This window comes from Rhinatrema bivittatum, chromosome 9 (genome assembly GCF_901001135.1).
Source record: "Rhinatrema bivittatum chromosome 9, aRhiBiv1.1, whole genome shotgun sequence".
NCBI lineage: Eukaryota > Metazoa > Chordata > Amphibia > Gymnophiona > Rhinatrematidae > Rhinatrema > Rhinatrema bivittatum.
The window spans coordinates 10,528,672-10,541,931 of record NC_042623.1 but is presented as its reverse complement, the minus strand read 5'-3'; the positions used below and the strand labels follow the sequence as shown (position 1 = coordinate 10,541,931).

Sequence of the window (13,260 nt, the reverse complement as noted above, 5' to 3'; positions counted from 1 at the left end):
ATTCATGCCTTGCCTCACCAAGGGTATCCCTTACAGGGATTCAGACACCACGGATGACGATGGGGATGTAGACTTATTGAAGGATGGGGAAATTCCTCCAGGTCTGGAGCCACATCAGAGCATGCTAAGGTTTTTATGGTCTCCCAAACCCTAAAGACTGGGAGTTCCCGGCACAGACCCTATGTCGGAACCAAAGAGGAATCCCATCCTGGTGTCTCTACGGAAAGCCTCTTGCTATTTCCCAATGCTGGAAGCCATCCAGGAGTTAATTGATCGTGGGACACCCCGGAAGCAATTTTTAAAGGAGGTCCGGGCTTGGAGGCCTTGTACCCTCTGGACCTGGCAGTCAAAGAATGCCTGCATTTCCCAAAAGTGGATGCCCTGGTCTGTGCCATCTCGAAGCGAAGAACTATCCCAATAGAGGGAGGAGCGGCCTTGAAGGATGTACACGATAGGCGGTTGGGGTCCATCCTTAAGCAAGCCTTTGATGCGACAGCAATTACACTGCTAATCGCTGCCTGTTGTGCCCTTGTGGCTTCTTTGTGTTTGCTTCTCTCTCGCGAGGCAGATAGCTCAGGGGCACATCTCAGAGGGGCGCATCCCAGAGAGGCGATGGAGCCCGCCGCAGCCTTCCTAGCAGATGTAAGCTCTGACCTAGTGCGTACCTCGGCCAGAGGAGCAACCTCAGTGGTGGTGGCTAGAAGACAGCTATGGCTGCGATATTGGTCAGCAGACTTAACTTCTTCTAAGGAAACCTCACAAAAATTCTCTTTAAGGGATCCCTTCTATTTGGAAGAGAACTGGAAAAGCTTGCCAGTAAGTGGGGTGAATCTCCAGTGCCTCGGCTACCGGAAGATAAGAAAAAGACATCACAATGCCCCTCGCCCTTGAGGGGTTGGGCCAGGGACTCCCAGCACTTCTGGCCCTACAGAAACTCATCATTCGAGATATCTCGGCTCTCGGGAAGGTCTCAGTCCTTTCGAAGCCAACAAGCAAAAGGAGGAACTGGTTCGGGCTCAAGTTCGACCCAAACTTTCCAATGAAGTTGGCCGATCCATCCACGGGACGAGGAGATAGGGGGCAGACTATCCCTCTTCTATCAGTGATTGAGATCACGTTTGACAAATGGCTATTGGACATCATACGAGAAGGATACGCTCTAGAATTTCGCAGCATCCCGTAGGACATGTTCATGATATCACCTTGCCACTCCCAGCACAAAAAACTGGCAGTGGAATCCACGTTGATAAGTCTCCTCAGTTTGAGGGCTATAACCCCAGTACCTACACATCAGGAAAATACGGGGCGTTATTCCATCTATTTCTGGATCTCAAGAGCGTCAATCATCATTTATTTATTTATTTGCGGTTTTTTTATATACCGACATTTGTTTAGTAACCTCGCATCGGTTCACAATTAACAAACATTGCAGCTGTGCCAACTAGAATGAACATGTGCAACAGTGCTTTTCAATAAACATTTTACAATAATCAATAAACTTTACAATAAACTTGTTAATGAACATCTGTGGGTAATTCACTTCCGCATGGAAACTCTTCACTTGGTCATAATGGCCGTACAACCGCGACAGTTCTTAACATTTCTGTACCTCTTGGAGGCCTACCTTCATTATCCCAATCCATCAAGACCACCAGTGTTTCCTACGTTTTGTGGTACTGGGCCGTCATCTGTTCCAGGCGTTGACTTTTGACCTGGTATCCGCCCCCAGAACATTCTCCAAAATGATGGTGGTTGTAGCGGCAGCACTGAGAAAAGAAAGGATCCTGGTGCACCCTTACTTAGACGACTGGCTGATCCAGGTGAAGTCGTTGGAAGAGAGCCTCTAGGTGACCAGCAGGGTCAGGTCCCTGCTTCAGGAACTCGGGTCATGAACATGGACAAGAGCAGTCTCAAGCCCTCCCAGTCCTTACAGTACCTGGGAGTCTGGTTCGACAACAAGCAGGACAAGGTCTTCCTCCCTCTCAAGAATAAGGAAACTGATATGCCAAGTTATTCGGTTGACGAACACAATGCTCCCCAGTATTTGGAGCTATCTCCATGTCCTTGGCCTGATGGTGTCAACCCTGGAGGTAGTACCATGGGCGAGGGCACATATGCGGCCACTCCAACGCTCCCTGCTGTCACTTTGGAACCCACTGTCTCAAGACTACTCGATTCGCCTCCACCTACCGATGGAAGTATCTTCTCGGCTCCAGTGGTGGCTACAGGAAGTGCATCTAAGCAAGGGTGTAAGCCTGACCCACTAAACTGGCTAGTCCTCAAGACGGATGCGAGCCTCCGAGGGTGGGGAACCCACTGTCAGGAATTGACAACCCAGGGGCGATGGACCAAGGAAGAGGCACGCTGGAACAAACCGCCTGGAAGCCCGAGCTGTCAGATTAGCATGTCTGCAATTCAGTCACAGGCTCCAGGGACAAGCAGACCGCATGATGTCTAGCAACGCAACAATGGTAGCCTACATCAACCGCCAGGGAGGAACCAAAATCCACCAAGTGTCTCTGGAGATAGACTCCCTTATGGAATGGGTGGAGTTAAATCTACAAGGGATCTTGGCCTCCCACATTGCAGGAAAAGACAACATCAGAGCAGATTTTCTCAGCAGGGAGAGTCTGGATCCAGGGGAATGTCACTCACTCGTCGTATTCCTTTCCAGATCATTTATAAAAATATTGAAAAGCACTGGTCCAAGTACAGATCCCTGAGGCACTCGACTGTTTATCCTTTTCCACTGAGAAAATTGACCATTTAATCCTACTCTGTTTCCTGTCTTTTAGCCAGTTTATCCATGAAAGGACATCGCCTCCTATCCCATGACTTTTTAGTTTTCTTAGAAGCCTCTCATGAGGGACTTTGTCAACGCCTTCTGAAAATCCAAATACACTACATCTACCTGTTCACCTTTATCCACATGTTTATTAACTCCTTCAAAAGAAAATGAAGCAGAATTGTGAGGCAAGACTTGCCTTGGGTAAATCCATGTTGACTGTGTCCCATTAAACCATGTCTTTCTATATGCTCTACGATTTTGATCTTTAGAACACTTTCCATATTTTTCCCGGCACTGAAGTCAGGCTCACTGGTCTATAGTTACCCGGATCGCCCCTGGAGCCTTTTTTAAATATTGGGGTTACATTGGCTACCCTCCAGTCTTCAGGTACAATGGATGATTTTAATGATATGTTACAAATTGTAACTAATAGATCAGAAATTTCATTTTTTAGTTCCTTCAGTACCCTAGGATGCATACCATTCGGTCCAGGTGATTCAGCGCTTATGTTTGGCTTAGTACAGTTACGGTCACCAGTTTTAATCAAGTTATTAATCGTTATTAAATGGTATTCAAGTTTTTCAACAGTTTGTCCACAATAGCTTTTGAAGAGAATACTGAATGGCTGAGGTCACTGCAGGGGTGTATGTAGGGTGACATCAGCTTTGAAAGCTGACTCTGTCTCTATCTGCTGGCAGGGGAGCACATAACCAATTGGTCCTGAGTCCATCTGTCTATACTAAGGAAAATGAAATTATCAGGTAAGTAATTTCTCCAATTATCTGCCTCCATAGTAGGGATACAAACCCACTTGACTGGACAGATCTGTGGTATTCCAGGAACGAAAATTAGCAGGTAAGAACCAGTTTTCCTTTCGTCACACATTACTGCCTGGAGGTTGAGTCTTATTTTCTGCTTCTGCAGTGTCCTAAAATCCAAACATTCATGCAGCAGAAATGACTGATTTCATACTTAAAAGGGCACTGTTCCATTTTTATGGCCATTTTACTCCTGGGGGAATTCTGCAACAAAAAACTGAAAATTCAGTGCACACATTTTCTAAATTCCCCAAAATTCTGCACATTTATTTTTCAAAATAACACAATATTTTTTGCAAATTCTTCTGCATTTCAGTGCAATGAGTGTCCCTGGCAACTTGGCTCATCTGCCAGCAGTGTCAATTGCTGCTGCTGGCAGATGAGCCAAGCTGGCAGGGACGGCTGCAGTTGTTGCTAACCTCTCCACCTGAGTATCCCTGCTCACTGTCTCTCTTACATGTTATCAGACATGTGCTTTCTCTCACATGCCATCTGTCACACACATGTTCTGTCTCCCCACTTACATCTCTCTCTCCCCCTCTCCCTTTCTCTGCTACCCACTGGCTCACAACAACCACAAGGGCTCAAACACACACTCTCAGGGCCAGGGCTCCTCTCTTACCTCCTTACTCCCTTCTCTCTCTCTCCCTCTTCTTGCTTGCTTATCTTGAGCCGCCGGTACCTGCGGCCGTACTTGAGCCGTGCTGCAATATCCCAGTCTCCGTGCGCCACCTGACTTCCCCTCCCCTCTCTCTCTCTCTCTCCCTCTTCTCCTCCCCTCTGTTCCCCTCCCTTCTCTCTTCTCCTTTTTCCCCTTTCTCTTCCCCCTTCTCTCTTTCCTCCTCCCCTCTGTTCCCCTCCCTTCTCTCTCTCCCTCTTCTCCTTGCTGCTTGCTTCTCGAGCTGCCAGTGCCATGCTGCCATGTGATGCGCCAAGGGCCGATGCAAGGGGATTGGGCACCCTAGGCACCTTCATCCTTGCACCACCCCCAGCCGCAGCCCCGACTCCCCCCCCCCCCCCCCCCTCCAAAAGAAAACTTACAAAATACCTGGTGGTCCAGGTGGGGGCCTGGGAGCGATCTGCTGCTCCCGGGGCCTCGGCTGCCACTAACCAAAATGGCTCTGGTGGCCTTTAGCCCCTACCATGTGACAGGGGCTACCGGTGTCATTGGTTGGCCCCTGTCACATGGCAGGGGCTAAAGGCCACCGGCCATTTTTCTTAGTGGAAGCCGAGGCCCGGGGAGCGGCAGATCGCTCCCGGGCCCTCCGCTGGACCACAAGGGGGGTGTCGGGAAGGTGGCACGGTGAGGCGGGGGCTGGCAGAATTTTGAAAGGGCACTTTTTGCCCTTTCAAAATTTTGCCGCCTACCACGGCACCGCCTAGCTCGCCTAGTGGTTCCTCCTGCCCTGCGTGGGCCACCTGACGTCACTGTCCCCGATTGGCTGCTGTCCGTGCGTGGCATGCTTCCTGTTTTTGTTTTTTTTTTAATCCTTTTCCGGCGCGGGAGGAAATCTGCGGTAACGGCGACGAAGGAAGAAATCTGCGAGGTGAGGGATGTAGCGCAGAATTCCCCCAGGCGTGATGCCATTTAAACCCCTCCGTTCAGATTCTTTCATTGTATTCTGCTAATGCCTACTCACACTGCACTGCTTTATTGCCATTTTGCTTTGAAATGTCCTCTAACAGAAGCAAGTATGCACAAATCCTGCATATGTCTGGATTTGGACACTTTTCCATTTTAAAAATGATCTCCCCCTAATTGGGTTGAGGTCACTTTCAGTAGCATAGGTCCTGGGTCCATGGTCTATCTTACCTCCACACCTTATTCCAAAATTGCAGCCCAATCAGCCTACTGGCCGAGAGCTTATTGTGCGACAGACAGATTTAATCGGCACATTAGCACTTTTCCAGCCTTGTGTGCTGTTCCGGTGTGTGTATAGTGGTCAGATGGTAGAAAATGTGAAATAGATTAAAGGAAGTGCTAGGTAGTACTTAAAGGATAGAAGCCAGAGGGAAATTTTGACTGATGGCTGGTGGTTGTCCCTCCTATATAATTATTGTTTTTGAAGATGGGACATTTTCAGAAGCTTCTCTAGAAATGCAAAATACGATGGCAGATAACCGAGACCCATCCAACCTGCCCAATTTCAGTCCTGATATAATGCCAGTTGATCACTTTCTCTTCTCATCTTCCCAGCCAGGGCTCTGTGCCTGTCCCATGCTTTCTTGAATTCTGTTGCTGTTTTTTGCTTGGGAGGCAGAGTCCAGCATCCGCCACCCTTTTGCTACTATTTTTCCGTGTCCATAAAGTTTGGTGAAAAGGGCTGCCACTTTATTTGTATTGGTGATGTTTGGTTTACGCTTCTTTCTGTAGGGTGGATTCTCTCTGGTCGTCCTTAACACTTGCTGCACATCTGTCCTGCTGACGAACATGGATGGTAAGCACAAAGCGGCTATTCATTGAGGTAGCAATTTCTGTAATCCCTTTGCATCAGTATCCTGCTACCTATCCCTTTAGACAGGACTCAGTTGCATAACAGGCTTTTGTCTTATTCCATCTTTCCTGAAATCAAATTAATAATTCAGTAATCGTGCTCAGAGTGAGGCAAAAGAGCATCATAATCCAACTTATGTTGGAAGTTTGTATTTCACAAGAAGATTCAAAGAAAATGGGCAGAATTTTAAATTTAGAATCGCTATGTTCAGTAAGAAATGTTAATCCTCAGGCTTTATCCCAATTAAGGAACGTTAATTCTTTCTCCAGTTTTATGGAGGAATACATTAAGAAATTTATTTATTTAAAAAAGCTTATATACTGCTTTGTCAAGAGATTTGAAGTGGTTTACAATTAAAACAACCATAATCAAATGAATAAAAACATTTCTTAAACAGGTGAAAGCAAAAATATTAAAACAAAAAAGATACAATGATTAAGATGCAGGGACAGGCCAGGGCGTACATTAAGAGCTGATTTGAACAGATGCTATTCTGAAACAAATCTACCCCCAGTGCTCACACATTGGCCCTAAGAGGCTATTGAACCTTCCCAATATCCCAGGGAATCTTCTGTTCCCTGTACGTACCAGGATCAGTCCAGGACACCTGGGTTGTGACTCCGCACCAGTAGATGGAGACAGACTAAAACTTGTGGGCGGAGCCATATATGCCCCTGTGCCAGTCACAGCCCCTCAGTCTTACTCTGTCTCCAGTAGATGGTGCAGGTGCGGTCACAGCTCCTCCCGGCCCTGGTTCTGGTACTCCGTCAGGGTTGGTTATTTCTTTTGGTTTTAGGCCAGTTTAGGCTACGGTGTTGTTAATTGGGTTTTTTTTTGCCAAATTGTCACTGACGTCCGTCCGCCCTGCCTCCCAGGGGGGTTGAGAGGTCCTGAGGGGACTACCCCCCCCTGGTTGAGGCCGCTGCTAGGGTCGAGGACCCGGCTTTCCCAGTAGCAGCGTCAGGGGTGACACCGGGGAGCCCGGTTCACTCACCCCTGCTGGATTAGGGCTCCAGGACCACGGACAGCGACAGGCGTTTTTGTAAAAAAAAAAAAAAAAGTGTGTTTTTATTTTTTGTGCCGGCTCTCTGTTTCTTCGCGTCGCCGCTCTCGGAGGGGGGGCGCCGCTGACAGGGGGGAGGATTTTCGCGCGAATTTTATTATTTTTGGCTGCCATTCTCCCTCTTCGCGCCGTTTTTCGCTGACATGCCTCGCGGCTCGATTTGCCGGGCCTGCGGCTCGGCGCGCGAGGGCCTGTGTGTGTGCTGCCTGCATCCCGGGAGATGAAGGGTCTTCCGGGGCGTCTCGGGAGGCTCGTTTGCGACCCGCGCGACTGCCGCCGAGCGGAGGGGGGGGGGGGGGGCGCGGTGGAGAGGCCCCAGGAGCTTTTTCCTTCTCAGTCCTGGAGCGGCGGCCATTTTGGCCACGGGCCGCGAAATGGCGCGGGAAATGGCAGGGCCTTCGGCCTTGCCTCCCGCGCTGTCCCCTGAACGAATCGCGGTGGAGAGGTCCCTCGGGGGACCCGGGGAGCCCCGCTGAGGTTTCTTCCGATTCCGGCTCTTTTTCTGAGGACTTTGCGCTTTTGTTGCGCAAAGTCCTGAAATTAAAAAAAAAAAAAAACGCAAGTGCGGCAGGAGGGAATCCTGCAAGGCTCCACCGCTGAAGAAATCCAAGAGGCCATCGGGGGTGGCGGAAGTGCCCCCGAGCGCTTCCAAGGGGAAAAAGGCCTCCACGTGGCGTCCCACAGGAGGCGGACTCAGATTCCTCCACGGGGGCGCACACTGATTCCCCTGAAGAGCCCCTACAGGGGGCCGACGAAGTAGCAGCGGATGGATCCGCTCCGTCCGGTGCAGGAAAAGGATCACAGGCAGTGGAGAGAGACGATCCCAAGGTGGTCCGGCTCTTCCGCAGGGAGGAACTGCCGCCCTTAATTCCGGCCATTCTCCAGGAGCTGGGAATAGAGGCCCCTCCGGTAGTTGTTCGGCAGGAGGCGAACATGGATCCGGTCCTGTTAGGCCTCACGGGTCCGGCAGTGGCTTTTCCGTTTCATTTTTCTTCCACAGACATCCTGTTCCGGGAATGGGACACCCCAAAATTGGGTCTGAAGGTCAGCAAAGCCATGGACAAGCTTTACCCGCTCCCGGAGGACGCGCTGGACCTTCTCAAACTTCCCAAGATGGATTTGGCGGTTTCTGCGGTAACAAAGAGATCCACTATCCCAGTCACGGGAGCGACAGCCCTCAAGGATCTTCAGGACAGGAAGCTGGAAGTGCAGCTTAAGAAGATTTTCGAGGTTTCCGCGCTGGGAGTTCGAGCCGCCATCTGCACGAATTTCGCTATGCGAGCTAGCTTGTGCTGGGCTCAGGTTCTACAGGCCAATGCGGATCTTTCTGCAGACGAGGCAGCGCAGGCGGATAGATTGGAGGCGGCAATAGCATATGGTGCAGATGCGCTCCACGATCTGTTGCGCACGTCGGCGAGATCCATGACGGCTGCATTTTCAGCACGCCGACTCCTGTGGCTACGCAACTGGGCGGCTCACGGCTCTTCCAAGGCTCACCTCGGGGCGCTGCCATTCAAAGGTAAGTTGCTGTTTGGCAAGGAGTTAGATGACTTAATGATTTCCCTGGGGGAAAACAGGGCTTTCAGGCTGCCCGAGGATCGGTCCAGGTCGCGGTCTTCTTTTTCGGCTAGGTCCCGCTTTCGGGGTCCCCGGAAGTTGCCCCTCAAGGGTCGTCCGGGCAGGCGTACAGGTCTTCTTCCTCCCGTAACCCGCAGTGGCAGCAGCAGTCCTTTCGGGGGAAGCGCTTCGGAAGACAAGGGGGACCCCTGGCGATCACAGGGGCCAAGTCTTCGCAATGAAAGGTGGTCGGCCCATCTCCCGCTACAGCCCCAGCACTCCATTTCCAACGTCGGGGCGCGGTTGATGTCCTTTTTCGAGAGATGGGCCGGTGTAACGTCGGACCAGTGGGTTCTCAGCGTGATAAAACACGGCTACGCGTTAGATTTTGCTCACACTCCAGCGGACAAGTTCCTTGTCTCGCCCTGCAAGGCCCCCGAGAAGACGGCGGCGGCGGTGCTAGACACCATCCGACGCTTGGAAGCATTGGGAGCCATTTCCCCCGTCCCGGTCAGCCAACACGGCAAGGGCCGTTACTCCATTTACTTCATCGTCCCAAAGAAAGACGGCACGTCCAGACCAATCCTGGATCTCAAGGGGGTAAACCGATACCTTCGCGTTCAAAATGGAGACGATTCGGTCTGTCATCGCCGCAGTACGACCAGGCGAGTTCCTGGCTTCCCTGGATCTCACGGAGGCGTATCTTCACATAGGCATTCAGCCGTCGTTCCAACGCTTCCTCAGGTTCTGCATTCTAGGACGGCATTACCAGTTTCGGGCGCTCCCGTTTGGGCTCGCGACGGCTCCCCGTACATTCACGAAGGTGATGGTTGTGGTGGCAGCGCAGTTGCGCCGAGAAGGTCTCCTGGTCCATCCTTATCTGGACGATTGGCTGATTCGGGCAAAGTCCGAGGATCAGTGTCGGTTAGCGGTGGCCAGGGTCCTCCATCTCCTGCAGTCCCTGGGATGGGTGGTCAACTTCAGCAAAAGTCATCTGGCACCCACGCAGACCTTGGAATATCTAGGAGCAGTGTTCGACACGACACAGGGCAAGGTGTTCCTGTCGCACGACCGGGTGTGCAAACTACAATCTCAAGTACGGCGCTTGTTGTCTCTCCGCCGACCGCGAGTCTGCGACTACCTTACGGTCCTAGGGTCTATGGCTTCCACGCTGGCGCTGGTTCCTTGGGCGTTCGCTCATCTGCGACCATTACAGTTTTCCTTACTGTCCCGCTGGAAGCCGGTCTCCGAGGACTTCCACCTACCGCTTCCTCTAGCGGGACACGCGAGGTCCAGCCTACTCTGGTGGCTGGATCCCAGTCATCTGTCTTCTGGACTCTCCCTTCTGGTGCCCGATTGGACAGTGGTAACCACGGATGCCAGCCTCTCCGGTTGGGGAGTGGTCTGCCTAGGGAGCTCGGTCCAGGGCCAATGGTCAGTGTCGCGAGCCCAGTGGTCTATCAATCGCCTAGAGACCAGAGCGGTCCGTCTGGCCCTACAAGCCTTCCTGCCGTGGCTGCGGGGAAAGGCAGTCCGAGTGTTGTCGGACAATGCGACCACCGTGACATACATCAACCGCCAGGGCGGGACGAGGAGCCCCCAGGTGGCGGAGGAGGCTCAGTGCTTGATGGCCTTGTCGGAGCTGCATCTCAGCAACATAGCAGCATCTCACATTGCGGGAGGCGACAACGTTCAGGCGGATCAAATTAATAAATCAAATTAATAATTCAGTAATCGTGCTCAGAGTGAGGCAAAAGAGCATCATAATCCAACTTATGTTGGAAGTTTGTATTTCACAAGAAGATTCAAAGAAAATGGGCAGAATTTTAAATTTAGAATCGCTATGTTCAGTAAGAAATGTTAATCCTCAGGCTTTATCCCAATTAAGGAACGTTAATTCTTTCTCCAGTTTTATGGAGGAATACATTAAGAAATTTATTTATTTAAAAAAGCTTATATACTGCTTTGTCAAGAGATTTGAAGTGGTTTACAATTAAAACAACCATAATCAAATGAATAAAAACATTTCTTAAACAGGTGAAAGCAAAAATATTAAAACAAAAAAGATACAATGATTAAGATGCAGGGACAGGCCAGGGCGTACATTAACAGCTGATTTGAACAGATGCTATTCTGAAACAAATCTACCCCCAGTGCTCACACATTGGCCCTAAGAGGCTATTGAACCTTCCCAATATCCCAGGGAATCTTCTGATATGGAAATTGCCCCTAAATCCTTACAAGAACATTTTCCTAAAACTGCATTTTTCTTAACTTTTTTGTCCATGGAGATACATTTTCATATTAACCTGCTGATCAGATAATATTTTATTTTTGTATATTAGTGAGGTGCCTTTTGACTTATGAAAGTTTAAGACATAGAAATGACGGCAGAAGAAGACCAAACGGCCCATCCAGTCTGCCCAGCAAGCTACGCACTTTATCCATTTTTTTTTCCCTTTTTCTCTCTCCCACCTGCATGGGCTGGAAAAGGGACATGGTAAATTTAACCCCTGGCAGTCTTGTTTTTGATGTCCTGGACCTGAGCATTAAACAGAATTGGCAGTCGTGTTCTGTTGTGGACAGTAATCTGAGTCTTCTGGACAGAGGCCCCAATCTCCTTTTGCTTCTGACTCTGATGTGCTCAAATAAAGTGTTAATCTCTTTCTGCTTTTGAAGGATGAATGAAAATGGACTAATCCCGTAAGGAACTTTTAAAAATGAAAACATCTGCCTGAGAATGTGAGATACTGAGGCTTCTTGTGTTGTAATTATGGGGCTGTTTGGAGGTTTAAGGGTATGGCTGCAGAGCAAAGTGACAGTTTCCTGTACATACCCAGATTAGTCCAGAATCCTGGGTTTTGCCTCCCTGCCAGCAGATGGAGACAGTTTCACCGACACTGTACTTCACCCTCGGTATTTCTCTGTCTCTAGCAGATGACAGATGGTGTTAAAACCTGCAATCTGGAGACCATAAGGAAAGGAGAAGATAGATCTCTAGTTTCTCCCAGAGGGTTGTTAGATCCTGGTGGGGCCCTCTCCCCTGGTTTGAGGTGGTTGAGCAGGGGGTTGGTGACCCTACTGATAGCTCGGTTCGGAGGTCCGTGGACTGGACATCTGGTGGTCCAGATCCCTCATCCCCCATGAGACAGCGATGGAATCTGCTGGCAGTTCTGCACTGCAAGCCCAGTGGAGCAGGGAAGGGTCCTTTTATATAGTTTGTCCTGGGCTGGGTCGCTAAAGTTCGGTGAAAGGAGACTGATATAGCCAGTGGTCTGGCTCTTTTCTGATCTGCCGTGCAGCCTGCACTCCTGGAACCTGAACCTCTGCTCCAAAGGAAAGTATTGGTTTCTATGTATATACTCCGTCCTCGCTTGGATTTCGGGACTCTGTCCTGTCTTTGGTTTTCTTCTTACCTTTCCCATCGCACTTTGAGCGTTTCCTCTGCTGGTTCCTCCTCTACTGCCGTTCCACTATCACTTCATGTGCCTCAGGGCTCCGTCCTGGGCCCTCTTCTCTTCTCACTATATACTAATTCCCTTGGTGCTCTGATTTCCTCTCATAGCTCTCGATACCATGTTTATGCCGATGATTCCCAGATTTACCTATGTACACCAGAAATTCAACCCCAGATCTTGGCCTGCCTTTCTAACATTGCTGCCTGGATGTCCTGCTGCCACCTTAAACTCAACATGGCCAAGACGGAGTTCCTTATCTTTTCCCCCAAGCCCACCTCCCCTCTTCCTCTTTTTTTCTATTTCTGTGGATAACATGGTCGTCATCCCTCTTCTATCAGCTCGTAACTTCTCTCTCCTTCACTAACCTAGATCTCCATTTCCCCATATCTTCAAAATCAATCTTTTGAAAGGAAAAAGACGAGAAAGTATAGCTCCCCCTTTTTTTGCCAAGCCCTAATATGTAATGTGGGGGGGGGGGGGTCACCCGCACCCGCACCCTGTGTAGCATTGTGAGCCCAGGGTTTCACCTTCTTCCATTTACATTTATTAGGTTTATAGACCGCCTAGCACAGAATGGTCTAAGCGGTTAACAATGAAACACGCATAAAATAATCAACAATAAAATCTCCTCCATAAAATTACATTAAAGCATAAAAGAATAGCAAATTAAAATACTGTTTCAAATCATAAAACTCAAAAATAGGCAGATTTAAACAAATGGGTCTTGAGAAGACCTTTGACCTTTTTAAGGGAGTCACATTTTCGTATTTCAAGTGGGAGGAGATTCCGGAATATAGGTCCGGCAGTGGAGAAGGTGCATTCCTGTTCTCCCCCCCCCCCCCCCCCCCTCCTCCTACCCCTCACTCCCTCCACCTCTAACTCATCCCTTACATCCTGTCACCTTGTTAATAGTTAAAAACTCTTTCAGCCACTCTCCTTAAGAGTTAATTATGTAACCTTCTCTACTCTACTCTCCTTAAGAGTTAATTATGTAACCACCTGTCTCAAGTTGACTTAGTTTTCTTCTGTTTGCATTACATTAAATTATTGTAAAGCTTGTTGCTATGTTACGTTACATTGT

General features: G+C 49.5%; 1 protein-coding gene across 1 annotated transcript in view; it reads left to right on the top strand.

Annotated features, from left to right (window-relative positions):
- Nucleotides 1–13,260, top strand: part of MCM10 (minichromosome maintenance 10 replication initiation factor) — a 108,120-nt gene that overhangs the window by 5,585 nt on the left and 89,275 nt on the right. Inside the window, exon 2 of the mRNA XM_029615867.1 lies at nt 5,981–6,044. Within this exon, the coding sequence (XP_029471727.1) occupies nt 6,038–6,044 (7 nt within the window). The 5' untranslated portion in view covers nt 5,981–6,037. The remainder of the gene's footprint in view (nt 1–5,980; nt 6,045–13,260) is intronic.